The 25,897-nt window shown below is 48.4% G+C and overlaps 1 protein-coding gene across 3 annotated transcripts in view; it reads right to left on the reverse strand.

Moving 5' to 3' along the window:
- The window catches only part of CTDSPL2 (CTD small phosphatase like 2), a 471,093-nt gene that overhangs the window by 316,015 nt on the left and 129,181 nt on the right, over positions 1–25,897 (reverse strand). For all 3 annotated transcript variants that reach the window (XR_014978858.1, XM_085644683.1, XM_085644684.1), the window contains exons 3-6: positions 8,644–8,773; positions 7,798–7,947; positions 7,282–7,497; positions 5,926–6,004 (exon numbers count right to left, since the gene is read on the reverse strand). Coding sequence is in view for 2 of the 3 variants with exons in the window: in XM_085644683.1 (XP_085500809.1) it covers positions 5,926–6,004; positions 7,282–7,497; positions 7,798–7,947; positions 8,644–8,773 (575 nt within the window). In the remaining variant the exon portion in view is untranslated. The remainder of the gene's footprint in view (positions 1–5,925; positions 6,005–7,281; positions 7,498–7,797; positions 7,948–8,643; positions 8,774–25,897) is intronic.

A 25,897-nucleotide genomic window follows, 5' to 3' on the forward strand; every position in this document is an offset into this window, starting at 1 on the left:
GTTGTTCGGTCGGCGCCGACGTTTTCGGGGCCGACGGCTTTTTAGGCTTGTCTGTGCCGTGCTTCTTTGGAACCTCCGATTTTTTGTTCGGTGCCGAGACAGGCCTCGGCACGGGAGTGTCGGGGCCGAGGGCCTTATGATGTTTGGTCGGCACCGAGAGGCCTGGTTTCGACACCGAGGGCTTTGGTGCGGAGCTCAGTGTGGAGGTAGAGGCCGATCTCTTCTTCGGTGCCGAAGGGTGTTTTTCGGCACCACTGGCAGGCTGTCTCGAGCCCGAACCGCCGGAAGGCTTATTAGGCTTCTTCACCGGGCCCGAAGGTGGGGTGTTAGAAGCAGTGTCTTTGGTCTTGCCTAGGCTCGGAGGCGAAGGCGTGACCGAAGCCTTTTTGGGTGTCGGCGCGGGTGTGGGAGGGGGTATAGTACTCACGACCCTCTGCGCCGGGGTGATGTCCTCCACATCTGAGTCGTCGACTTCGGAAGCACGGACGAGGTCCTCTTCTCCTTCGGTGTGCTGCTGTTCCGGAGCTTCGACGCCGTCCCCGAAGATGTCGACTGGAGCGGTCGAGGAGTGCGCCATGTTGCGTCTGGTCCTTCGATCTCGAATAGTCTTTCGATCTAAAAGACTTGCAGGCAGGACAGTCTCGAGCCTTGTGTTCAGGGGAGAGGCAGAGGTTGCACACCTCATGAAGATCGGTGTGGGGGAATTTGGACCCATATCAAGGGCACTTCTTTAAGGGAGTTCTTTCCATCAGCCAAGACCGGAGCCGGGATAGGCCCGAAGGCCGCCATCGACGACTGGAATCGAAGAAGTGTCTAAGAGAAGGTGATTAAGAAGATTTGTATCTGAAGAATACCGATGAACGAGGATTTTGCGTCGATCGTTGAACTGGAAAAGTTCGGGACCGGAGCGCGAAGTATTACATCCGAGCCCGATGGCGGAAAAAACAATCTGAGGATGGAGCCGAAGCTCATGCGCAATACGAACCAAAGGAGGAGTCACCGACCTCATGACTTCCAAAGACTTTCCAAGAGGAAAAACAAACTGCAAACATCCGGGCCCAACACCAGATGGCGATCTATGCAAAAGTGTGTAATCTGCAGCTCATATGCCTCGAACATGGGTTTCCTGCAGTAGCGCCATGTGGACCCCCTACGAACCAAGCATGCGTGTATTTTGTGTCTGCGCCACAGAGTGCATGCCCCGTACATTCCATGATATACACTTCAAGTCATTGGTGGTACCCATCCCAACAGTGTCGGTAATCCTACAATAAAAACTGCTGTAGTGACATGCCTGGCCCTACTGAACCCTAAACTTAATAAACATCCCCAACTCCCCAGGACAGCTACTGTTATACTAGTACCCATGCAAACCATAACAGAAAATGAACACTGAGTCCTCTGTCAACTACAGAGGTTCTAGGGACCGCAGCTGGCTCGGGACTTCAATAGCCATTGCTCATCAGCCCCAGCATAAGCGGGACAGTCTCCATGACTTAACAGCGTAAGTGTTCTACTAGTCCTCCTCCCCTCTTATCTTGCCACCCTCATTCAGATAATGCCATCCGCCATCTGCGGTGTCACCTCGGGCATCTGGCCGCCGCTAGCATGGGACATGTCCGAGTCATTACCCACTGGAGCCAGCTTCCTCTTCTGACACTGCAGCCCAATCTTGTGACAGTGCAGTCACAGCTTGCAGTGCCTCCGCCCGCTCCCGAGCAGTCAGAGCGCGTGGGTTTCTTCCGGGTCCTGTGTCGGAGACGACGGCTTGGTCGCAACGGCCGGTTCGTGTCTCGCTCCTGTGTCGCCCCAGGGTTCTCCCCTCGGAGTGTCTCTTTTCTGTATGTCTCCAGCCAGTCCCATGCGTCTTTAGGAGAGTCGACATAGTGCATGTTCCCAGCCAGAATAATGCGCAAGCGGGCCGGAAACATCAGGGAGTACTGGAGACCCTCATCCCGCAGTGCTTTCTTAACTGCCGCATAGGAGGCCCACCTCCTCTGCACCTCCAAAGTGTAGTCCGGAAACAGCGTAAACCTAGCGTTATCCACAGTGAAGGGGCCATCCGTTCTCGCTTTTTGCAGAAGTCCCTATCACGGAAATGGAGAAGGCGGGCCACCACCGGTCTCGGAGGTCTCCCTGGGGCCAACGGCTTGGCTGGAACCCTATGAGCTCTCAAGGGTGTAGAAAGCAGTGAGGCCCTCCGGGGCTATAACGCTCCTGATCCAGGCCTCCAGGAAGGTCCCCCTCTGCTCCATCCGGGAGCCCCACTACCCAGACATTATTTCTCCATTCTGCATCTTCGGCCCTGCGCTCTAGGACATTAACCTTGTTAGTGCGATAATCTGCTGCATCAGGTCCTTCTGCGCCAGTGTCAACTCTGCAATACTGATTTCATTTTTCTTGACCCTCAGAGCTTTTTGTGTTCATCCCAGAGTAGTCCAAGCCCCACTGCAACAGTACTAATATCTTGGTGGATGGTCGCCTTCGTGTCCGCTATGCCCTCCAGGATTCGTTGAAACTGTTGCTGCATCGGGTGTTCCTGGGCAGCCCGCAACTGGTCCAAGGCATCATCTTCTTGCTCTTGAGGGATGCTAGCCTGGCGACCCATGGGCTTACCCATGATGACCAGGGTCCACTCTGCGCTCCTGCACTCCTGCACTCCACCCTCCATCTAGCGGCAGGCGCTCCAATCCAGGCCCTCCCCACGCGCCGCAGTGTAGCAAGCATATGGGGCTCTCCAACAGCACGGCAGCACCCACTCCGCCTCTTCAGTCCAATTTTGAGGCGCAATGCCCGGTCTCCTCTCCTGCGCCCCAATCTTCCAGCCACCAGGGTGGCTATCAAGAACCATCCACTCTGTTCCAGACGCCCCTCGGTTCCTGCCTCCACAAAGGGTGCTGGAGCCCTGCTCTATCCTCTGCGGCCACCTCTTGGCAAGGGTCTTCAAGACACCGGGCTCAAGCAGTCAGCCCTCAAAGTGCACCTCAGCTCTCAAGTGGGCCTCCCTACGCCACTGCTTGTGCTACGGCCGCCATCTTTCCAGTCAACTTTGCGCACCTCTGCTCCACAGTGCTCTGCTTTCACCGAACTTCTCGCCCGCTCCAGGCTCTCCCCAGAGGGGCTCCTCCCGGCGACCCGACTCCTCTGCTACTAGCTTCCCCAACACCTGGATCCAAGCTGGACAGGAAGTCTCCACAGTGCTCATGAGTCTCACCTATCCGATATTCTCTCCTGGACAATGGGTAATGCCCTCCTGCACCAACCCCGGTCCCAACACTGCCGGGGGCTTCCCTGCACAGCGACCCCCTCTGGTCTTCTCCGGCGGATCGTCGCCTTGGTAAAGGTCCGGATGGCCCCTCGCGCTTTCCCACCAAGCTTCCACGGCAGCAGGTAAGTCCGTTAGCAAGGGGTCACAGTCCAGCTTCTGAGCCAGCCCCGCGCCACTGATTGTCCACTAGTCGCTTGTTCGCCGCTCACCTCCGGGCCAGTCTACAATCCTCCAACAGCATTGTGTAGGCCCTGCGCCACTCCCATGCCTGCAGGGGCCCGTCAACCTCCGATCAATGTTTCAGGCCGTCGGCCCCAGTATAATCGCCCCATCCGTGCTAGAGCACACTCCTGAGGGCCCCGACTTTCGTCAGACCAGAGTCCGCTTCACTGCCGGCTCAGTGACTCCGGGCAACATCACCTGCGTCTGTGATGGCGCTGCACGCTACCGATCCATCGATCGTAGATTCTCTCGACAACCAGCCGTGGAGGAGCTCTGTGTGTAGCAGCAAAGCCCCAGTCCAGCCCTACAAGGTTATTTCCACGTTTAGTAAGGGGCCAAGCTTACTATGTTCCTCTCCGCCGCTGCCTCTGCCATTTTGAGCTCTCCCGTCTTCCCGGGACAGCTCCTCCATTGCAGCCGATAGTCTGTGCAGGCTGCAAACTAGATATCACCAGCGACGCCCCCCATGTGCACAGTCCCCGGAGGGTCACCGATGGCGCTCTGGGCAGCCTCAGACGTCCAATAACACAGGATAAGTGCGAGCCCGATGCGGAGCTCTGTGCTCACACGTCCGCCATAGTCTCTGGCCAAGCCACGCCCCCCAGGGGAACACATGGATGCCCCTCTCCTTAAGTGGAAAGCCACTACTGCCAGGCACTAAGTGAAGAGCACCGAGACTGTGGTGGTGCCAAAGACGATGGGGAGTACCTTTATCTGTTAATGGCATCCACTAACCAGGAAATGCAGTTATCGCTGGTGGGCGTAATGCATTAGGATGCAAAAGTAGCCGCCCTCGACATCAAACAACGCTCTGTAGTGGCCTGGCATCCTGCAGGAGCACCATGTGGAAATGTTCAGAGTGGTTTTACTGCCTACCCTGTACTGCTGCCTCCAAAAAGGAGTCCCTCAGGGTGGAGTCCTGCAGGACCCTCACAGCCTTGGCTGTGCCGGTATCTTTCAGTTTCTCCAGCATTTGGTCAACCTGCGGACCAAAGGGGTGTTTGCCATCGAAGGGCAAGTTGAAAAAATGCAAGGATACTCGTATTGACCCCACAGGCTGCAGTGGCAGCATCACCTAGAACACAGCAGATGGTGGGGTTTGAAATTGTTTTCCCTTGTCACAAACCCCTCCCCTCTCTGCTTGAATTTCTCATGGAGCTGCTTGAGAAGATTTTGCATCTCGTCCCTGTCTGCTCTGTCGTACTGTGAGAACAAACCAACAGTTGGTGAACTGCCAGTGGATAGCTGCCTGTGTCGCTACCCTCTTCCCTGTGACATCTATCTTTTTGCTCTCCTTATTTGGAGATTCTACGGTGGGCTCGGCATTGGGGCACTAACGGGTTGTATGCACAACTAGGGAGTCAGGTGGAAGCTTCTAATTGATGTAAGGAGGTTTGTTGTGAGAGGGTTTGTACTTTTACACCCATGGGGTGACTGTCCTAGTTTTAACAGGCTCCCTAAAGGTTGCACGTCTTGATATGCCCGAGGACCCTAGATGGAGGCTTTCTATCGACATCTGACAAACAATTAGGGTGGACAATTAGGGTGGCTTTGAGGATAGCATTGTAAAGGCGTCTTTTCTAAAAACAGGTGCCACATTCGGGTCAATAAAACTTAGGGGGCAAAAAGCACAAGCTCTTAAACATTTAGTGACGTGGAACTCCAAACAATACCACTGTTGTAGTATTAAGAGCACCCACTTGAGGAGATGGCCTCGCAGGTAGAGTTTACCAGAGAGAGTTTGTGAGAAAGTAAATTTTCTTTATTACCACTACTGAGTGAGGGGAGGAGTGGCACTAGCGAGTAGGCAGGTAGCCTCTATCCAGACTGCTCATGTTTTGTGGCTAGTCTCAGTCATGATCCTCAGGTTCTCAACCTCAAGCCTCCATTTATCCGGCAAAGAAAGTCAAGAACTAGGGCACTCAATTTTTCAAACTGGAGTGTAATTTAAATTCAGTATTTCCTTGGTAGAAAAAGCAAACCACCTACCAATTTCTGGAGTTCTGTGCAATATTTTAAAGAACTCAAGTGTCATGCCTATCAACGCAATGTAATCTGAATGTGTTGTGTCCTCCAGGATCCAAGGCAGACTCCAGTATGCCCCCTGACATGTCTCAACTCACTTGTACAGCATTTTACAATGCTACCCTTGTGTTAGCAGATCAACAATCCGTTAACCCCAAGGTCCCATAGAAACTGCTCCAGTGGCACCGTTCAATTGCTTAAGCACAAACTGAGCTTTCAGCTCTTTCTTGAAGTCTGTAATTTCTTGCTTGTTGATATTGAGCAGAGACTATTTTCATACATTTAAAATGTGTATTTAAATAATATCGGTCACTTGTGGAAGAAACAGACAAGAGAACCAATGAATCAGTAACTGGAATGCTTATGTCAGGAATCAAAACTAATATTCGTATGAAAGGAAGAGTACTCACGGGTCGAAGACTTCCCAGTCTTCCTCATATGTGGCCTCAGCATGCGTGGACGAGTAACCACTCTCTGGGGATACAGGTGCTACAAAAGAATTGGTATGATACGTGACAGAAGTGGCAATTACAAGTGCAACCATTTAATACAGCAACTTTCACAAACCTTAAAAAAACATTGCCACTGAGAGGGATTTTCAAAACAAGTGACTAGCTCCTGCAACCATAACAGAACAAACTTTTGGCTTTTCTAAAACAGATATCAGCTTTATTTATTGGCTCTCATGGGTCATTTTGCAACTCATTTTGGCATAGCTTTATATTCACACTCTTCTTCTCAATGTGGTGGGATGGGTCTTTGCAGGGAGTATCATACAGCAAGAGGTAAGGTGAGACTGGCAGGGATATTCAAATTTATCTTAGGACAAAAGGAAAGTAGTGAGTGAGCAGGATTTGAAGTGTGCTCAAGGGCTGTGCAAGGACAGTGTTCCTCAGTACACTGTCACATTTAAACAGATGAGCACTAATCAATCATCGCCATAGGATGTCTGTCATTCAGTATCAGACTGACTGGATTGAAACTTTCCTGTTGTACGAATGGGATGCATTTGGGCATTTATACAAGCTCCTGCGACAATTGAATTTTACCCCGATTCAAGAAGGTGAGAGATGTGGGATAGAGAATAAAAATCCCAAGAGCGCATATGCACAGGTGCAAACAAGTAGCATTTTATTTTCAAAGAACAAGTTATTGATTTGAGGCAGAAGGAAAATGCTGATAAACTATGGTGGCCCAAACCATAAGACTGAGTTAAGCAGGGGGTGGAGGAATTTCAAGGCCATCATTCTACTTTTGCAGTCACCCTATAGAAGTTCTGAGGGAACAGGGGATAACTTTGTTAAAAGCAATTCATCCTCGTAAGGAAATTTACCAAACAAAAGGAGCATGGAAGTCTTAATTAGGTAACTTCCAGAAGGGGACCATCAGATCCAAACTATGTTCCAATCTTAAGCCTACCTTTCCAGGAACCAATAAAGGAGAGTGGTCCAAGCGTCGATGTCCATCTGAGTCTCAACCAGTTACTTTGAGAGAGTTACTGGCACTAATGCAAGAATAAATGGTTGCTTTATGTTGCCTTGAATGCTGAAAGTTTAAAATGTACAAATACAGATACATTTCTAAAAAAAATATATACTCAGTTATACTTTCAACTATTGAGGAAAGAAGACAGCCTGCAGAAGGCACAAGGGACCTGGGACAAAATCTGTCATGTGTTTTCAAAAAGATTAACAGATTATGTAATGAATTAGTAATCTCCGATGGCCTTGACACCCTCCTGCAACAATGCAAATATTAAACCTCACCTGTAAGTGGAGGCATGTCCCGATCTGGTGCCTCCTCCACTTCCTCCAAACCATTATTAATGGTAGATCGAACTTGCAGCACCTGGGTGGAGTAGGCTGTGCCATTGGTGGCCGTTGCAGTACTGGTAGAGATCTCATCCACATTTTCAATGTCAAGCTGTTTTACTATTTCTTCAGCTTCCACAGCTTGGCCTGGGGAATCTGAGCCAGCTGTCCCTAAAATGAGTTATGCACAAGTTTAGAATAATGTATTCATTAATGCTTTGCCTTTGTCCACAAAGAGGAAATCGGTAAAGAATCAACCAACTTTAACATTAGAGTACCTACAGAAAGCAGGGCGTCATTTCAACACCACAGTGCAAGGTCCAGCATTCCACAAAGGGAAACATTACTACCAAGACTGAATCAATGAGTATCACACTTCTGGCTGGATTGAAATGTTCACAAAAAGAGGTCATGAAGCTGACATTTACATAATCCTTACACATACATTTTGCAACTGTTTCTATTGGTTACCGTTTTTATTTGCTGGTGAGAAGAAGTTGAAGACCGGAGAGAAGATGGTCCCCAGTAGGGTGGTCCTAGGTGGGCTGCCGGGGGCACAGGCTTCTTCGAGCTTCCCGTTTTGCTTCACGTGTGGCGTGACCACTTCATAACTAACAGCTTCTGCAAGAAAACCACACCAAAGGCAGCTCCAATTACAAGGGCACGTCTTACACAATCCTATTTAACTGAGAGGAAATAGAGTAACCAATAAGCAAACAAGGCATCAGCAAAGACGCTATCTACTATACTCAGCCAGTCACTGAAATAAGACATCCACTACTTCCTTGGGACATCGAGCACGACAAAACTGACCAAGCCCAAGAGTGTGCTTTACTAGCACCCCTTTCCACCAACCCTGGATGCAGTTCTGTATGCTGTGCTCCACGTTCTCTCTTCTTTGGGGATCACATACTGCATAGTTCTCCATCTACACAAAGCTATGAGTGGTGCAGCCCTACATATGTGGGTGCTCCAACCTCAATCCAGCTTTATCTAAAGGCATCTCATTTTTCTGAAGAGAGCCTGGAAGTAGCTCATCTTACTGTAGTTTATCAGTTACATCTGTCTTTTACTGGTCCGTGAGGCATCTTGAAGCTGACCTCCACAGTCATCCTGTACCATACTTGCGTGAAAGACGTTTGGTGCTGTTTACCACATTTTCCATGTCTACAACACACTATGCTCATCAGAAAGTAGGCCTATGTAGAATGCTGGGCTGAAGCTCTGACCCTTTCCCGAATATGTCCTTCCCACACTCAGTTACACGCTATACAGGCTGCATATGGTGAGGCAATATAACACCCCAAATATACACACCTCCATTGACTTGACTTTTCCGACGTACTCGAGAAATTGGCTTTTCTCCTGTGCGTGGGGTAGACGAGATTAAGTTGTTATCGAGATCCCGCTCAATACGACTTCTCTTTGATGGGTTCTCTCTTTCTTCCTTAACACAGAAAGAAACAGTTTACATTAAAAAAGGGACTGGACGTCTTTTCAGTTTCCCATAGAGTAGGGTTTGACAATTTGGCATCCTTGATCTACAAAACCTGTAGGCAGCGGACCAATAATGAGCTGCTCCCACCTCTTTCAGATGTTTAACCCAGCTGGCGGTGATTGCAGGTCATGACCTTTTGGCCCACATTTATGTTGCTCCCTTGCTAGTATTCCTGAGCCACGTTGGTGAAAGTGGAGTCTATCCAAATTCACAAAGTATATGTAAGCTGTGAATGGTTCCTCTTTTGGCCGCCTTGGTTGAAAAAATTATGCATCACTGAGCAGAGTGCACCAAATCCACAAACCCCCTCTCTGCATTCACAATGGAATGTTTCCACACACCAGTGTAATCCATTGAACAAATTTACAATACTCTATTCAATTTCTGAAATAACTTTAAGCAAAAGAAAAAACAGGCCTAAACGGTGCAACATTCTCTTTTTTGGATTTTCATTGTTAAACTGTACTCAGGATCTTGACCATCACTCCTGTATCAACCAGAATAGCCCATTCCCAACACTAATTCAATAAAGAGCTGAAGTTGTCTTGTAAAAGACAGCAAGACAATGTAATGCCCATTAACACGCTCTCTTCCTTTTGCCCTATAGAGTGAACGGTGCATACAATTATCCTAATAAAGTACAAATCAAAGTACAAATAACTGGGATTCATCACTGCATAACTGTTTTAAATAATCAAAAAAGGAAATGTAGACCTTTGCCAGGGGCTGCAAACAAGTGGATTAAGGGCCGCAAACAAGTGGATCACTGACATTCATTTCACAACTCAAGAAGCTAAAATTTTCATACTGCCCCAAAAGATAGGTAGTCCACCAAAATGGTATGAGGATCCGAATAAATATCATTGCTAAGTACGTTTTTACTCCAGACAGAAGCAAGAGAGATAGCAATGGACTCAGACCAAATACCCCTAATTGACAACTAGAATTAAAGCTGAGCAATTTTTGCACTGGGACCAGTTTCGGGTTCATAACCCTCATCAGCCAGGCTATCTGGAATCCAGTGGCATTGGTTTTGCTTTGTTCGCCCTAAGTTGGCAGGGTATGCCCAGACGTGGGTCCCTTACTTGCTCACTTTGCCACTGGATTCAAGCTAGCCTAGCTGATGAGTGCTGATTAACCAGAGACCGGTCAGAGAATGCTTGTTTCCGGTCCAGGGAAGACATGGCTTGGCAGTTCGGGCTAGACTGTTCCCATGAGGCACGGGGTCAGACTGATTTACATATGGCTATGTCTGAACTGGGGTGGTGGAGTGAGCTAAAGAATGATGATGGATTAAAACCAGAACAGTTGACTAGGGGTGAGTGCTTGCAATTTTCAACACTCCGTCCATCATCCCCTTTGGTTTTGCAACATGGAAGGGAGTCACAGCCTTCAGAAGGAAGGAGGCAATTGCCCAGAGTCCCAGCTTGTCCAGGTAGAAGGTGGCATTAGGAGGGTGCGTAGAGTGAAATTCGCAGAACCTCCTGGCAGATTTTATGGCCACTAAAAAGGCCGTTTTTATTGTCAAGAGCCTAAGAGAGCAATTGTGCAGAGGCTTGAATGGTGCACACAAGAGAAAGGGGATGTAGGGGGAGGAGGCAGGTTAAGGTCCCACTGAGGCATAATGAATGGCATAGGGGAAAACATATGCTGAAGACCTTTAAGGAACCTTGCCACAACAGGTGACTTAGAGAGACGGTTGGTCCGGCAAGAGAACCTTAGATAAAGATGCAGAAAGTGGTTCAACTTTGTGGGACTTACACCAGGACACAAACTTGTCCCAATTGCAGGCAGGCAAATATCGACTTGAAGGGACGCCTGGCTGCCAGAATAGCATTACAGACTTCGGGAGAAAGGTCAAAAGATGTCACCTGCCACCGCTCAATCTCGATGCATGAAGGTGAATGACAGCAGGTTTGGGTGCAGAAGCCTCCCTGTTGCTGCAACATAAGTTCCTCCTCAAAGGAGTAGCCTGACTGGAGTACCAATAGTCATGCTTATAAGCTTGGTAAACCAAACTCTCCATGCCCAATCCAGAGCCACAAGAATAACTTGGTCCCGGTGGTTCCTGATCTTCTTGAGAACTCTGGGTGGGAGTAGTATGGGCAGAAATGCATACAGGAAGCTGGAGCTTCACTCAAGACGAAAAGCATCTCTGTGTGAGTCTCACCTTGGAAACTCCAGAGCTCAAAATTGCTAACATTGCACGTGCTCAGCGGTGGCAAACTGATCTAACCAAGGCTCTCCCACTGCTAAAAGAGACCGTGCACCACCTCCAGCTGGAGATGCCATTTGTTATCCGATCTTTGGCTAAGTTTGTCCACTCTGGCATTCAGAGCGCCCGCCAGGTGTTGGTCGAACCACCAGGGAAATGCCACGACCTCACTCAGCCCTTTGTGCTGCAATACCACATGGCAATGGTGGTGTTCAGGAATACCTGCACCAGTCTTCCCTTGATCAAAGGAAGAAAGGCTTTCTGAGCCAAGAGAATCGCCCACAACTACAACAGGTTGATGTGGAGCTTGGACCCTGCCGGAGACTAGAGTCCTCTGATCTCCACCTCTCCCAGATGTCCACCCCTGCCCAGGAGTGACACATCTGTCTCCAAAGTCAGCTATGGTTAGAAAAAGGAGAAGGGTCTGCCACTTACCCAATCGCAGTTCATTAGTCACCACTGCAGATTTGTTTTGCAGTCCCTCTGAGATCTGGACCATGTCAGAGATTCCCCTGATGCTGTGCCCACTGGGACTTCAGGTCCCACTGCAGAGCCCACATAGGCCAACAGGAATGAGTAACCATCAGGATGCAGAAGGCCATGAGTCCCACCAGCCTCAGAGCCAGTCTCACCATAATTCAGGATAGAAGCTGAAACATTGGAATCATAGCTGGAATATCATGGACAAGCCGCTCAGGAGGACAAGCCCAAAACTGCACTGTCCAGAACGGCTCCGATTAAAGGGAGCATCTGAGAAGGAGTACGGTGCGACTTCGGCATGTTGACAGTGAACCTCAGTGAGTGCAGAAGGTTCAGAGTAGTCAAGGTGGGAGACGACTGCCTGGGGTAAGCCTGCCTTCAAAAGCCAATCGTTGAGATATAGAAAGACTATACCTCCACTGACTTCCATATATGTGCTGCAAAAACTGCCATCACTTTCCTGAACACTCAAGGGGCGCTGTTGAAGCCCAAAGAGTACAGCCAAATTAAAGTGTTCTTGGCTTACATGAGTTACAGGTGACGTCTGTAGGCAGGTAGAAGGGGACATGGCAGCATGTGTTCTGCAAGTCCAATGTTACCATCCAGTCTCCCACGTCCAGGGCAGCCAGGACTTGGGTGAAAGTGAGTATTTTGACCTTCTCTTTTTTCAAAAAGAGGTTGGAAAGGCACAGGTCTAAGATAGGAAAAAATCCTCCATACTTTGGCACCAGAAAGAGCAGAGAACAACAACCACCTACATCTGATGCGGGCACCCTCGCTGTGGCTCCCTTAGCCAGGAGAGCATGTACTTCTTGACAGAAGGAGAAATGTTCCTCTGTCAGTAAGTGGGTGGTGGGGTAGTCACAAGTGGAGGGAGTAGCCCCTATGGACGATCTGGAGGATCCAGTGGTCAGAAGTCACTGACCACCAGTGGGGCCGGTGAAGGCATATCCTGACTCATACAGGGTGCCCATGATGTTTGGCGGGCAAACTAAAGAGGTTTGGAGGCAGCGGGCAGAGGGGGAGGGCGCTAGTGGACTGACCCGACTGATGGCTGTCTGTTCCACGTTGCTTATGGGGCCCGCCCCCTCTGCCACGAAAAGGCTGGAAAGCTCATTGGCAGAGGTGGCTGGGAGGAAATGGGTGCAGGTAGAGACCCTTTCCATGGCCACGAAAGTGGCTGAAGGTGGATTGGGGCTGGCGAGGGGCCATAGACAAGCCCAAGAACCAGGCCATAGTTCTGCTGTTCTTAAAGCACTCCAGGGCCGAATACGCATTCTCTCCAAAAAGGCAAGAGCCTTTGAAGGGCATGTCCATGAGGTTAGAGTGGACATCCCCTGAAAAGCCAGCCATTCTTAGCCAACCATGGCGCCGCAAGGCCACGGATGACGACATTTCTCTACTCAGCAAGTCTGTCACGATCGAGCCCACACCTTATGGTGAACTTATCTGCATCTCATCCATCAGCCATAGCTTTTGGCGAGTATGGCTACTTCCTCCTCCGAGACCATAGGCAGGACTTGCGCAAGAGAGTCCCATATCTTATGGGACTCAAACCGATAGGCACGCAGTGTTCCCCCACTGCAGTGCTAGGCTTGCGTAAGAGAGCATTCTATTGCCAAAGTTATCCAGCCTCCTGGATTCCCTATCCTGTGGTAGGGAACACACCAGGATTACTCCTGGATGTAGAGGCTTGGACCATATAGCTCTCCATGGTGGGGTGCTGGGTGAGGACACTGGGATACCCAGGAGTGGGGCGATGGACACTGGCAATCATCCTATGCCCAGGATCCCATGCACAGGGCTCAGACCAGGCATCGAGTAGGACCTCTGTTAAGGCTTCAATGAAGGAGAGTACGGCTTCAGAAGGGCAGACTCCTGGCTGAAGCACCTCTGCCAAGGCGTTAGTCTTGACTACCACTGTGGGCACCTGAAGGTTTCAAGACCACATCCACCCTACGCACCATCATTGCAAAAGAAGCTCCCTACTTAGCCAAGATAGGAGCAGAGACCAGGCCAGGGTCAGGTGAGGTTTCTAGCACACTGGCCTCTGCCAATTCCTCATACCAATTGCCCTGTTCTTCCTCTGGGAGCTGGTAACCTTAAGGTTCGATAGACCCGCTTCTATTAGTCTCCCTCTCCAAGCTTCTTAAACAAATAAGGCACTGGCTCCCCTCCAGGAAACATAGACCTGGTCAGCGCGGATGTCGGCGTCCAACAACACTCATCTTGCTCCGTGTTGGTGTTGGGAATAACTATGGGGGCAGCGCAACAGGGGCATCAGCACTACAGCATGCACAGAGGAAGGTCTGTCCTGCTGGCGGCTCCGGTCCAGATCCAGCAAGGGGTCCATGGGCTCCGACTGCACAGAGGGCGAACCCGTTGGCGTGGTTAGAGTAGGAGGACCCTTTTGAACCTGTAGGGGTTCAAGGCGTCAGAGGGGCCAGGCTGCACAAATAGGAGACGCATTGTCTCATAGAACTCCTTTAGCTGGGAGGAAGTCACTCCTGGAAAATCGGGGAAGAGTGGGAAAGACCCAGGTTCAAGTTCCGCCAACTCGCAGGACCTGGAGTGACAACGCTCTCCTATCTGGTAGGTAAACTTTGACAGAGGCGGCAAATTTGAAGACCTCTCCCTGTGCTTGTGGGAATTAGCAGACTTCCCTGACAACATGGAGTGCGACAATGACCGCCTGGATGGGCTCTGAACATTCCCAGGACCTCTTGTACGATGTGGACCTTGATTGTATCGGAGTCCAAGCCACCAAAGCGATAAGAATGGCTTGAGCCACAGAGAACTCATTTTTTAATGTATATTGAATTATTGAACTGTTTTGCTCTTTAAATTAGACAAACAGCTCCCTCATGTGACATACTGTCATAAGTGCTGATGTTGAATTTAAAACCCAAGTGCCGAGCACCAGAAACCACCAGCTCAAATTAAGCACTTCCCCATGCCGAACAGGAGCAGTACACTTGCTGAGCTGTTTGGATCGGCTGAGCGAGTTGACTCCCTACCTCAAGGGACTATAGGGGCTCTGTTTGCAGAATGTGGTTTAAACCGCTAGGCTCTCTAGTGACAGATGTGAGGACTAGAATGTCACTCAGAGCAGGCCTCTGGAGTCTAGCAATTTGTCTGAGGACGGCTGGGCCCAAGAAGGGCGTCTCCCTGATCCAACACAGGTTCCAGTAGAGTATTGTTAAATGGGGGCAAGGGCTCTGTAACTGAAGAAGTAAATTTATATTTCAATTAAAAGGTCACACTTCGATACATCAGAGGGCAAAGTCAAATCCAGAGCTTTTGCAGCTTTACAAACCCCTTATGTAAAGAAGAACAATCTAACTGGTAAGGAATATCTCCTTCTGGAGAAGTAACTAGGCTATTGGCAATTAGATAATAAGAAAACAGACCTGAACCAAAGCTAAGTGGAGGAAGAACATTGTTGTTCTGCACCCATGTTCTCTACCAAGCATGATTATAGTACTGGACTTCGCCCCGAAAAATTCATTCATCCATCCCTGGCACCAGAAACAACTAAATACAGTGTAAAGACTGGCTCCATGGGTCACGCTAGGGATGGCATAGTTTGCAAATTTTTGGGTGGCAAGGCTAATGCCTGTTGAGGTGCAGAATCTGAAGACATCGGATTAGAGGTACCACGAACAGAGTGACTCATACGGTGCAGAAGCCCCTTTGAGCTGTTCAAATGTCCAACAAGGCCTCGCAGAAGGTCATAAATACCAGTCAAGTCTTCTCCAGTTAGATAACTTCCTAAGGATTAGACAGTCATCAGGGAACTACAGCGTGACTCCAAGCAGTCCCAAGATAACTTCCTCAAAGAGGAATAGTATGTTTTTCCATCCTATGGCACTTTATTTCTTTTGTGGGAACAGCATTTGAAGATTGTTCCCTTAAAGGAGACGTCTCAAAAGGGGTATGTTTTACAATGTTCCTCCAGGCCTTGGCCTTACACTCTGATGGCATTTGGGTGTATCCGGGAACATTAATTGCTGGTTACTGACACCGTCTGATCACAGTCACCACACACGTCAGAGCAGTGTTTGAACTCAAAAGCCATTAGAGAAGAGTTCTGGCCTACTAACTGATGAAGGGGGAAATTATTTGGTCACTAAAGAACAGGGAACATGCTCTAGAACACATTGATGAGTTGTGGAAAAACAGTAATGGACATAACCTCACAAGCTGTTGCCTATAAAACACCAGTGATTTAATGGGCGGTGGGTGGCGTCTAGCCTGGAGCCCCAGGGCACCACCTGGGAGTCCTGGAAAGGTACTGCTGGAAGAATAGTCTTAAGGAAAGGCATCTAAAGGAAAATATATAAATCAGAAACAGTTGTAAATAAAAGGGGGAAATGCCCTTTTAATTCTTTTTAAATGTACGATCTGGGAGGGTCACGGCAGACATGTTGCCACACTGGCAGACATGACATCGCGGATGTGGGAGGAATGACTGTGCCTGCAGAACCACTGCTAAAAACTGGCCACTGGATTACTTTGAGTCTATGTCGGGCCACGGAGGCGAGAATTAGGCTATTCCATCTTTATTTTTCACAGCAGCCATGTTAAAACAACAAATACTGGACTACATTTGCCACAGTCAAGATAAACTTCTGGAACCATCCTGTCCATCCAATCAGGGACCTCTGGCTTCCATAACGTTCATCTCCCTCCGCTGGACGACTGCTTTCTTCACTGCTGCAGCCTTCAGATAAGTGTGGAGACTTGGCTTCCCTTCTTATCCTCTTTCCTTGCACTTGTTATTAATGTTATTTGCAATTGTTGCCTTGCGTGATTATAGATCGTAGTCTTTGGTACTTTTCATGTTTGTTGGTATTTGTGCTGTACCGTTCTCTTCTACGTTTTTTGTGGCGGCCGCGTCAGCGTGTAACTGTAGGAGGCCACAACGCGCAGCAGTCCGCCGAGCCTAAGAGGGCGCTCTTTACTGATGCCACTGAATGGGGAGCAGAAAGCGAGTCAGTGTCAAAACTGCTCTGAGCACCTCCGCCCGCGCGTTACTGTGCTGTATCCCTCGGCCAGCCTGGAGCTGAACACCCCGCGTGGTTGATGCAGGGTCAGCGACCCTCGTTTTTTTCTGGTAGATGTGCCCAGGCTGTGTTTTTAGGTCTCACCTGACCCAGCTTTGTATTTAATTCCTCTTAGAATTCCACACCTCCGATTACCATCATGATAATCTTTTCAATACCTGAAAAATCAAACCCCTTATCGCTTTTTCTGTTTTACATTACTTCTTCAAATCCAGCTGTTGTCTTACTTTAGCCCACTGCTCTTCTCTGTTTGAGGACCTGCTTAAACATTAAACTATTGCACTTCTGGCAATACAGATCTCATGTGCCGGTTTACTATTTTCCCTTCTATCTCGCTGTCAATCAACCTCTTCCTCCTGCAATGATAACTTTTTTCCTTGCAATGTTAATTTTGCTGTTTATGTATGTGTTTGTATGTTGCCATTATCTTACTCCTCTGTGCGCATTGTCGCTAATTTGCCCTTATGTTTCTGGTCATCCTCTTCATCTGCCTTTGCGTGTCAGTTATGGACACCCCTTCCGGATTACACAGACATTTATGTAGCGTTATTTGACTAATGTATGCTGAGGGGGGAGATAGTGTGCCAGATGTTCCACAAGCTTCTTTCCACAGCTTGAATGCCACATTATTTCTTTATTTATTGGCTGGCAAGCAGGAGTTTAATTGAAATTTAGTTTGACATCCCTGGGCCATTTTACATATTCACTTACACTGAAGCAAAGAAAGAAAATACAGCATACTCATCTCATCAACACCATATTTAGGTCTTCAGGATCTTTTGTCTTCAATTACATATGATTTTAGTCAGCCCATGTTCACGATTGGATGTCTTTTTCTGTCTGTCTCATCTTCCTGCTTCATATTCAATGACTTTCCTGCTTGTTCTTGTTTTTGTCCGTCCCTGGAACGTTACCGCTTTGCGTCATTTGAATTTGGATACTGCCACTGCTGTTGTGGGTGGAATGTTTCTTTTGCTTTACGTCATTTGCGATGGGATGACTTGTATCCTTCCACTGCTGTTGTGAGTTTCTTTATTTGCATTTCAGCATCCATGTGAGTGCATCGCTTTTCACACACTCTTCCTCATATTCCCTCTGCCACTGCTGTTTTATTTTAAATATATTATAATGTTTGCCCAGGGCCTGATCGTTTTTCCCATTTGCTGCCAATACCGTATCCACAACTTCCCTCTCCCTCGGTTTATTATTTACATGTTTAATTTGGTTTTCTTTTTGGCAAGTGGCTGGTGGCTGCATGCTGACACTAGTCTGCTCACTGTTTTCCCATTAGCTGCTGCCCCATGCAGTTTACTTCCACCTACCCTCCCTCTTTTTATTCAAAATATTATGCGAGTACCCAGTAGCTATGCACTTTCCCTCAGTTGATCGTGACTTCTGCCATTGTGCGGCATCCCTATGCATACTTTATTTAGTCTACAACTTTTAAATGGTAATAAAAGAATAAAGTGAATAAAAATTACAAGATGGCATACTCATGCGTGCTTTTGCACAGTGAACTTCTTGGATGGATTTTCTTGTGCTTCCTTTTGAAGTCTCGCCTGACCCAGCGCATGCGCTGGTCTGGTGAGACTTTTTGTAAGGGCTTAAAAAAATGCTACCATGGTCAGCCTAGAGCTACAGTGCATGCGCGCGGGCACGTGCTTAGGCGCCATTTGGCATTCCTGATGCATCGCTCGCCGCGCTGGATCACGATCACTTTCACGGCTGCTTTGATGTTCTCAGTAATGCTTACCTCAGAGTAATCAAGGTGCTAAATTTGCTTGCGACAAACATCTCGCAAACCAGCTCAGCGATCACAGACGTGCCTTGTGCTGCCTGCGTCTATTTGACAGCGTGAGAATCTTCCTAAAATAGAGTAGCGGTCGCTTGAGTTCTGGTTCAAGCCCTCGTAAACTTGATTTTTTCAATGCAATACGTCTGTTCAAAAACAAGCAGGGCCCTCTGCCCGGTGCCGCCGCACAAATGCCCCGTTCCAGCCGCGGTGAATCACTCTTCCTGCAGGCTGCTGAGACAGGCCACTCTCCTGGCGCTGGCGCGCGGCCAGAGTGGCTGCAGCTGGGCCTTGCTGTCTGTTATTCAGGATGGGTTGGCACTCACGAGCGCGTCCTATTATGGATGTTGCCTGTATCCAATTTCCCATTGTTTCTCGCCTCTACCCGGGCCCTATCTTCTGCCTCTGGCTGTGGAGTTCTGTTTCTACCTCATCTCGCACCCTCCCTCCCAAGCAGTGGCCGCACCTGGTACCCCCTCCAACCTCACACCCTTTTCCCTTCATGTCTAATGAACTGTGTTTACGTCACGGCTCTCTCTCCCTACCAATGTCTCCTTTCTCTCCCAGTACCCTCTGTCTCTGTCCCTTCCCCAATGGCTGTGTCTCTATTCTTCTCTCCCTGTCACCTCTGCAAGCTTCTCATTTCTTCATGCCCTCCCGTCCTTTGTTGACATTGTCACTCTCTGCTCTCCTCACGCACCCTCTCTCCTGAAGTGTCCGTAATCGCCACCAATCCTCCCTCCCATCACTCTCTCCCTCCTTCTCTCGGTCTGTCTGTCACAGCGTCACTGCTTCTCCTGCTCCTGTCCGCCGGCGGCTCCTCCCACTCCCTCGCTGTCTGACACCCTCTCCCATCCTGCCGTCTTCCTCACCCCATCTCCCATCCTGCCATCTCTCTCATCCTCTCTCCCATCCTGTCATCTCTCATCCTCTCTCTCCCACCCTGCCATCTCTCACCCTCTCTCTCCCATCCTGCCATCTCTCACCCACCCTCTCCCATCCTGCCATCTCTCACCCTCTCTCCCACCCTGCCATCTCTCACCCTCTCTCCCACCCTGCCATCTCTCACCCTCTCTCCCCCACCCTGCCATCTCTCTCACCCTCTCTCTCCCAAACCCATCATCTGTCTCACCCTCTCTCTCCCATCCTATCATCTCTCACCCTCTCTCTCCCATCCTATCATCTCTCACCCTCTCACTCCCATCCTATCATCTCTCTCACCCTCTCTCCCCCATCCTATCATCTCTCTCACCCTCTCACTCCCATCCTATCATCTCTCTCACCCTCTCTCTCCCATCCTAACCTCTCTCACCCATCCTGCCGTCCCTCACACCCTCTCTCCCATCCTGCCGTCCCTCACACCCTCTCTCTCCCATCCTGCCGTCCCTCTCACCCTCTCTCTCTCCCATCCTGCCGTCCCTCTCTCCCCACCCTCATCCTGCCGACCCTCTCACCCTCTCTCCCAGCTCATCTGCCAGGCTCCCTCTGACAGACATCACCCCGCCTTCACTCACTGCCCTCCTGTTTCTCTCTGCCCTCTGTCTCCCCCTCCGCTAGCCCGTCTGTCCTTCCTTGGACAGTAACAGTCTGCTTTTCTCCCCGAATGGTCTTGATTTTTTCTTCCCCCGCCAACCCGCCCCACCCCCCCACCTGGTCAATGTCGCTTCTTCCCCTCCCACTCCCCAATTGTCTTGATTTCTTCCGCCCCTCCAGCCCCTGCTCGTCAGTGACACTTCTTACCCTTACACCACCCCCTGGTAAGTGTTACTTCTTCCCTTCCACCCCCATCCTTCTGTTGACCCTCCTACTTCTTCCCTACCACCCATCGCCTTCCAATTGTCTGTGCTGCCTCACCCCCCTCAATAAGCAAAACAAGCATTGGGATAGCCAATAGTTCGCCTTTGGGACCTGATGCATACCTAAATACTTATAAGTGTTTAGCTATCCAGCACAGCATCCTTCATGCATACAACATCAAGTGTTACGTGGCTTAACACTTATAAAAGGTCCCAAATGCGAGACCTATTGGCTATGCCAATGTTTGTTTTATAAAGACGTGAGACGTCTAGCCCAGTGATCTGCAGAGCGTAGTCTGCCTGATTTACATGCCTCTCTCCTGGTGAGGGAGCCCACACGTCTGAGCTCATATTTTCAATTACTGATTTCCTACTGAGGGGTGCTTTACTCTTTCAGGGATCCTTGCAAGTGCTTCGGATTACTGGGTTTCCCCAGGTACTTACTCCCTCTTAAAAGCGCCCATCATCTCCTTGTGTTTGCTTTGTTCACCCTAAGTTGGCAGGGTATGCCCAGACGTGGGTCTCTTGCTCACTTTGCCACTGGATTCAAGCTAGCCTGGCTGATGAGGGCTGTTAGCCCGATACTGGTCCCAGGATACTTGTTTGTGGTCCAGGGAAGACACAGCTTGGCAGTTCGGGCTGGACTGTTCCCATGAGGCACAGGGTCAAGAGTGATTTGCATATAGATGTGTCTGAACTAGGGTGGAAAAGTGAGCTAAAGAATGATGATGGATTCAACCCAGATCTGTGACTGGGGGCAAGTGTTTGAAAAGTTTCAGCACTCCGTCCATCATCTCCTTGTGTTTGACTTACTCCCTCCTACCTGGTGGGTGGCCACTGTTTGCTCCTCTGGTTTCACCCCCTTTTTAGCCAGCTTTGGCCTAGTACAATTGCTAGTATGGATGACTATGGGGAATATTAGGACGACGACGAGGAGGTCCAATATTTTCCTGTCACAGAAGAGTTCTGTGATGCTGTAGACGCCTCCATCGTCGGGGTAGTCTCGGACGACGTGGCACCTCTGGAGAAGAGATTAATGGACCTGGAACAACGCAGCCTTCAACCCCTCGCCGGAAGATGCCCCTGGGCCTTCGGCCCCCAAACCCTCAGAGGATGCCACAGCCCCCCCCCCACCTACCCCCGAGAAACCACGCAGACGTTCCCCATCCTGACGGGGTGAATCTGGATACCTTGGATAGACTGAAGTGGGCGTTCCTAGGAGCCAACCCCCTCTACCCCGCCAGTCGAAACCCTGACATCCCTCATACCCGTGGATGACCAAGTCCCAGATATGTCCCCCCTCGATGACTCCGACAGGATCTGAGGGCGAGTCGGACCACGAACGACCCTGGCGCCCAGCTCCTTTCTTTCCTGCCGCTCTCTCCTCACGTCCGGGCCCCCAAACTTCACAATCCGGTCTTCTAGACCCTAAAGAACTGTTACATCCCTGGTCCTCAGAATGGGTGCCATGAGACAAGGTGGCTAAATATGTGGCAAGTAGAATATGCAAGCCCCTTGCCCAGGAGGTGCGCTCCCGACTCAGACCCTCATTGGAGGGCACGGTGGCGGCCACTCCCGAAATTGAAGCCCGTATGGCAACCTTTTTGTCTTAATACATCACAGACCCTAAGAAGGGAATTGATCATTCATGGCGATCATGCCAAGATAAGTTATTAAATGTTAATGGCCCCCAAGTAATAATTTGACATGGCGGAGGACCCCAAAGCGCCTGGGGCACTCATTCCCCCTGATGTAGTTTCCAGCTGGGCTCAAAGGGGGATCATATTTCTAGGACACGCCAACTGCGCCATCTCTAGGGAGGTGTGCTGGTCTGTACTCATCAAGTTTGGCCATAAACTGGGCGAATTAGCTACATCAGAGGGGGGACAAGTGGCGCAGGAGGGTATCTTTGGCGACCCGTACGTCAAAGAACTAAGTAAGTTTGTGTCTACGTTTAATTCGTAGGACAAAGCTCAGTCTACAGTGAAACGCATTTTCACTGCAAGTGTTTTCGCTGGGGTTGGCCGTGGCAGGGGGCGCTTGGCTGGCCGCTCCCCCCAGACAGCCTCCAGTAGAAGCCTACCTTCCCAAGGGACAATGGCAGGACCCCGCACGCTTTGGTAGATTCTACCCTACCAGAGGTCTTTCCCGGCATAGAGGACCACGCAATGGCCCCCGCAGCGGAGGAGCCACCAACTCCCATGGTGAGTGCCTTGATTGTTCTGTTATTCTCTGTGGGGGGGGGGGGTCGCTTAGCTCAATTCTTAGACACATGGCGGCCTGTCACCTCAGATGCTCGGGTACTACAGACGGTGCAGGGTTTTCAGGGGTCCCCGCCCTCTCCATTTCGCTGGTCAAAAGGCCGTCCTGATCAACCAGGAGGTCCGAGAGCTTTTGGACAAGGGAGCGATCTGCTGCTCAACCCCCCCCCCCCCCCCCTCTCCCCCACCAAATCCCAGGGGATTTTTAAGCAATCTTTTCTTAGTTCAGAAGCAAGATGGAGGCCAACGGCCGGTTTTTAATCTCATGGAGTTCAACGAATGGGTGGTTTACTACCACTTCAAAATAGTGGGGATTCTCCTCCTTTGTAATCTCCTCCTCCTCCAACCCGGAGATTGTATGCCCCTCTGGACCTCAAGTACGCGTACTTGACGGTCCCGATTTTTCCACCACATCAACTGTTTCTTCAGTTCCAGTGGCGGCACCAAACTTGAGTTCACCTTGCTGCCCTTCAGCCTCTTATCCGCACCTTGGTGCTTCACCCGGTGATGGAACACTTGAGGGTGCGGGAGATGCGGATGATCATGTATTTGGACGATAGGTTATTCATGGCACGATCCCCCGCAGTCCCTCTCCCGCCAGCTATGCTATGCGGTGGAACTTCTCCAGTCACTGGGCTTTATCAACCAAACAAAATCCAGCCCGGAGCCCCCCCAGACAATTTCATTCTTAGGAATGGTCATCGATTCCGTGGGGGGCCACACTCAGCCTTCCGTCCAGGAAGATCGTAAAAATAAGACACGGAGTATGGAGAATGTTGGCGAGACTTCTAACCTCCTTACTCAATATTGCCAGAGTAGTGGTCCTCTGGTCGCCCTCCAGTCAAGCCATCTTTCCAGGACCCTTCCACTTTCGGGTGACTCAATGCCTCAAGGCAACCCACATGTAGCGTAGCCAATTATAGTATGCCTATGATCTACAATTATTGGAAAGGGACCCCTTGCAACTATGCGATAACGGGCCGGGAAAATACGAATAAAGGAAGAAAAAAAAAAAACATCTTACCATTCAATACATTCATGCACTTAAGTCGAAACCTTTTTTGCTCAGAAAAGTCCACTAACATTGTATTTAGTACTTTAACTCCATAAGTACATAGAAAAAAAACTGTTAAAAAAAACAGCTACATTTTATATTCAATAATTGTCTACAGGTCTCAACAAATAAATGATCTAATACCACTACAACATGTTCACTCACATCCATGCTCATTCATTCCTCAACCTTCATAAAAACATACATAAATTCTTCAGACTTTCCTCACAAAACTCATAGCAGGTCAATTGTTGCTAGTCCATAGAATATATGTATGTAGTGATTTTCTTTTTGCTTAAGTGCATTAATGTATTGAATGGTAAGAAACTTTTCTTTTATTTTGTTACATGATTTACATCAGCTACGATTTCCTTTGCTTTCTGCATTATATATACATATATAGCGATACATTTCCTTTAAACTAAAAAAAGTTCATTTGTTTGGTTTCAATTTTTATTTCCAAGATAATTCACTTAACAGTAAAGAAAGTATCAAAACATGTTTTACCCATAGGACTCCATACTGTAAGTTAGCATATGAACTTTCCAAATCCACAAAGACCATATACACAACCTGGGATTTTGGGGAGGAAGTTTTCAAATATTTAAAGCTCTTACCCAGCCTTTAAGAGAAAAGTCTAAAGTGATACTAATCCAGAACCCAGGCTCCTTGGATCATTTTACATGCATGACGAGGATTCTTTTTTCAATACCTTCTCTAGCCATTTAAAATCGATCACATTAATATGCACAACTATGTTAGGTAGTAATGTGTTACTAAACATACTGTTTGTCTAGATAACATAGCAGCAAATGCTTATATTATTGTTGGAAAGGTGATTATTGGTAGTGGTAAATATGCATCTACTTCTAGAATTAAGGCCACTAACACAATGTGGGTTTCAGAAAATTATTCCCATGCTCAACCTTTTATAGCTTGGCAGAGAGCAGGCAGGCTTAACTTCAAAACACCGGTATGTTAAGCATTTAGAAAAAACAATTCAGTAAATTAAGACAACACAATAAAAATCCCACACCAATTTAAACAAGCATTGGCATAGCCAATAGGTCTCGCTTTTGGGACCTTGTAAGTATTTAGGTATGCAGCACAATATCCTTAGTGCAACAACACCAACTGTTGCATGTCTAAACACTTATAAGGTCCCAAAAGCGAGACCTATTGGCTATGCCAATGCTTGTTTTGGAGTTGCAGGCAGAAAAAGAAACCAAGGGTGCAGATTCTTATTTGAGCAATTTTTCTAATGTGTGGCATATTGCGCATTGAGGTATGATGTCATACCCAGTATCAAGTTATGAAAGAAAATGGCTATAGGGTAGCATTTTTAAAGAGGACAAGTTCTTGAAGGAATATCATACCCAATATATGTATTGCACAGTAATACGAGCAAAAGTAAATTTGGATTTTACAGCAGAATAAAGATTTATAAAATATTTACAGCCTAATTCTTTACTAAATTTGTATCAAAAAGAATAAAAAGTATACATGGCTGATGATGGCAGAATTTCCCAGGCCGATAGTCAAAGCCAACTATCTCAGTTAACTAAAAAAGTCCAAACCTAGGCAAAGCTAATCGCAGGTAGAGATGTTTTGAGATATATTACTCGTTCCTCCAAACCTAATTCAGCTCTTAATTGTTATTCTTTCATTAAGTAAGTCATTTATTAACGCTTCGTGCACTGCACATTGGAACAACCAAGTTTGCAGTGTCTATGATGGTAGAATTAGTAGTGGATTATTGGTGAATAGTTTTTGGCGATTGAGTTTAGGTTTCTGGACAAGATACCTTGAAAGAAAGGTGATTGAGGTAACTATTGCAATCCAATGTATTGTGGTTGGCTCAGGGATGGTGTTTTGTGGCAAGTTCTCAGGTAGGCAGTTTACAATGGAATCATGCTGTGAGCAGGACTGTATGGTATTGCGAGTTTATTCCTGTGCTGTGTTGAAAGACCATGTCAATGGTAAACAATCTGAGACACAAGCTTTAATCTATCTATAAATGATTTCTCTACAAATTGCATTTTACAATTGAGACAAAGGCTGGCGATGGTTTCTGAATTCACGGGTTGTTTGTTATTTGTTTGTTTAACTCGTACGCACTGAGTCAGTTCCTGTGTGCATTACATCTGAGCCAATGATCAATAGATGTGCCATTCATTCTTTTACGTAGTGTCATGCCCTCTTTTTTTTACAAAAGGTAATGCTTAGTTTTCAGAAGCAGAGGGCACTTACAGGAAGGGGTTATATGATGGGGAATGGCAAACTGTTTTCACGTTGTTTACTGTATTGTAAAACCATGCCTGTGGAATGTAGTGAATACAGCTCAGTGTGCTGGAGTCTCAAGGATGTATGATGATCACGTAACTTGTACAATTACGCAAACAATGTTGG

The sequence above is a fragment of the Triturus cristatus genome, chromosome 3_1 (assembly GCF_964204655.1).
Source record: "Triturus cristatus chromosome 3_1, aTriCri1.1, whole genome shotgun sequence".
NCBI lineage: Eukaryota > Metazoa > Chordata > Amphibia > Caudata > Salamandridae > Triturus > Triturus cristatus.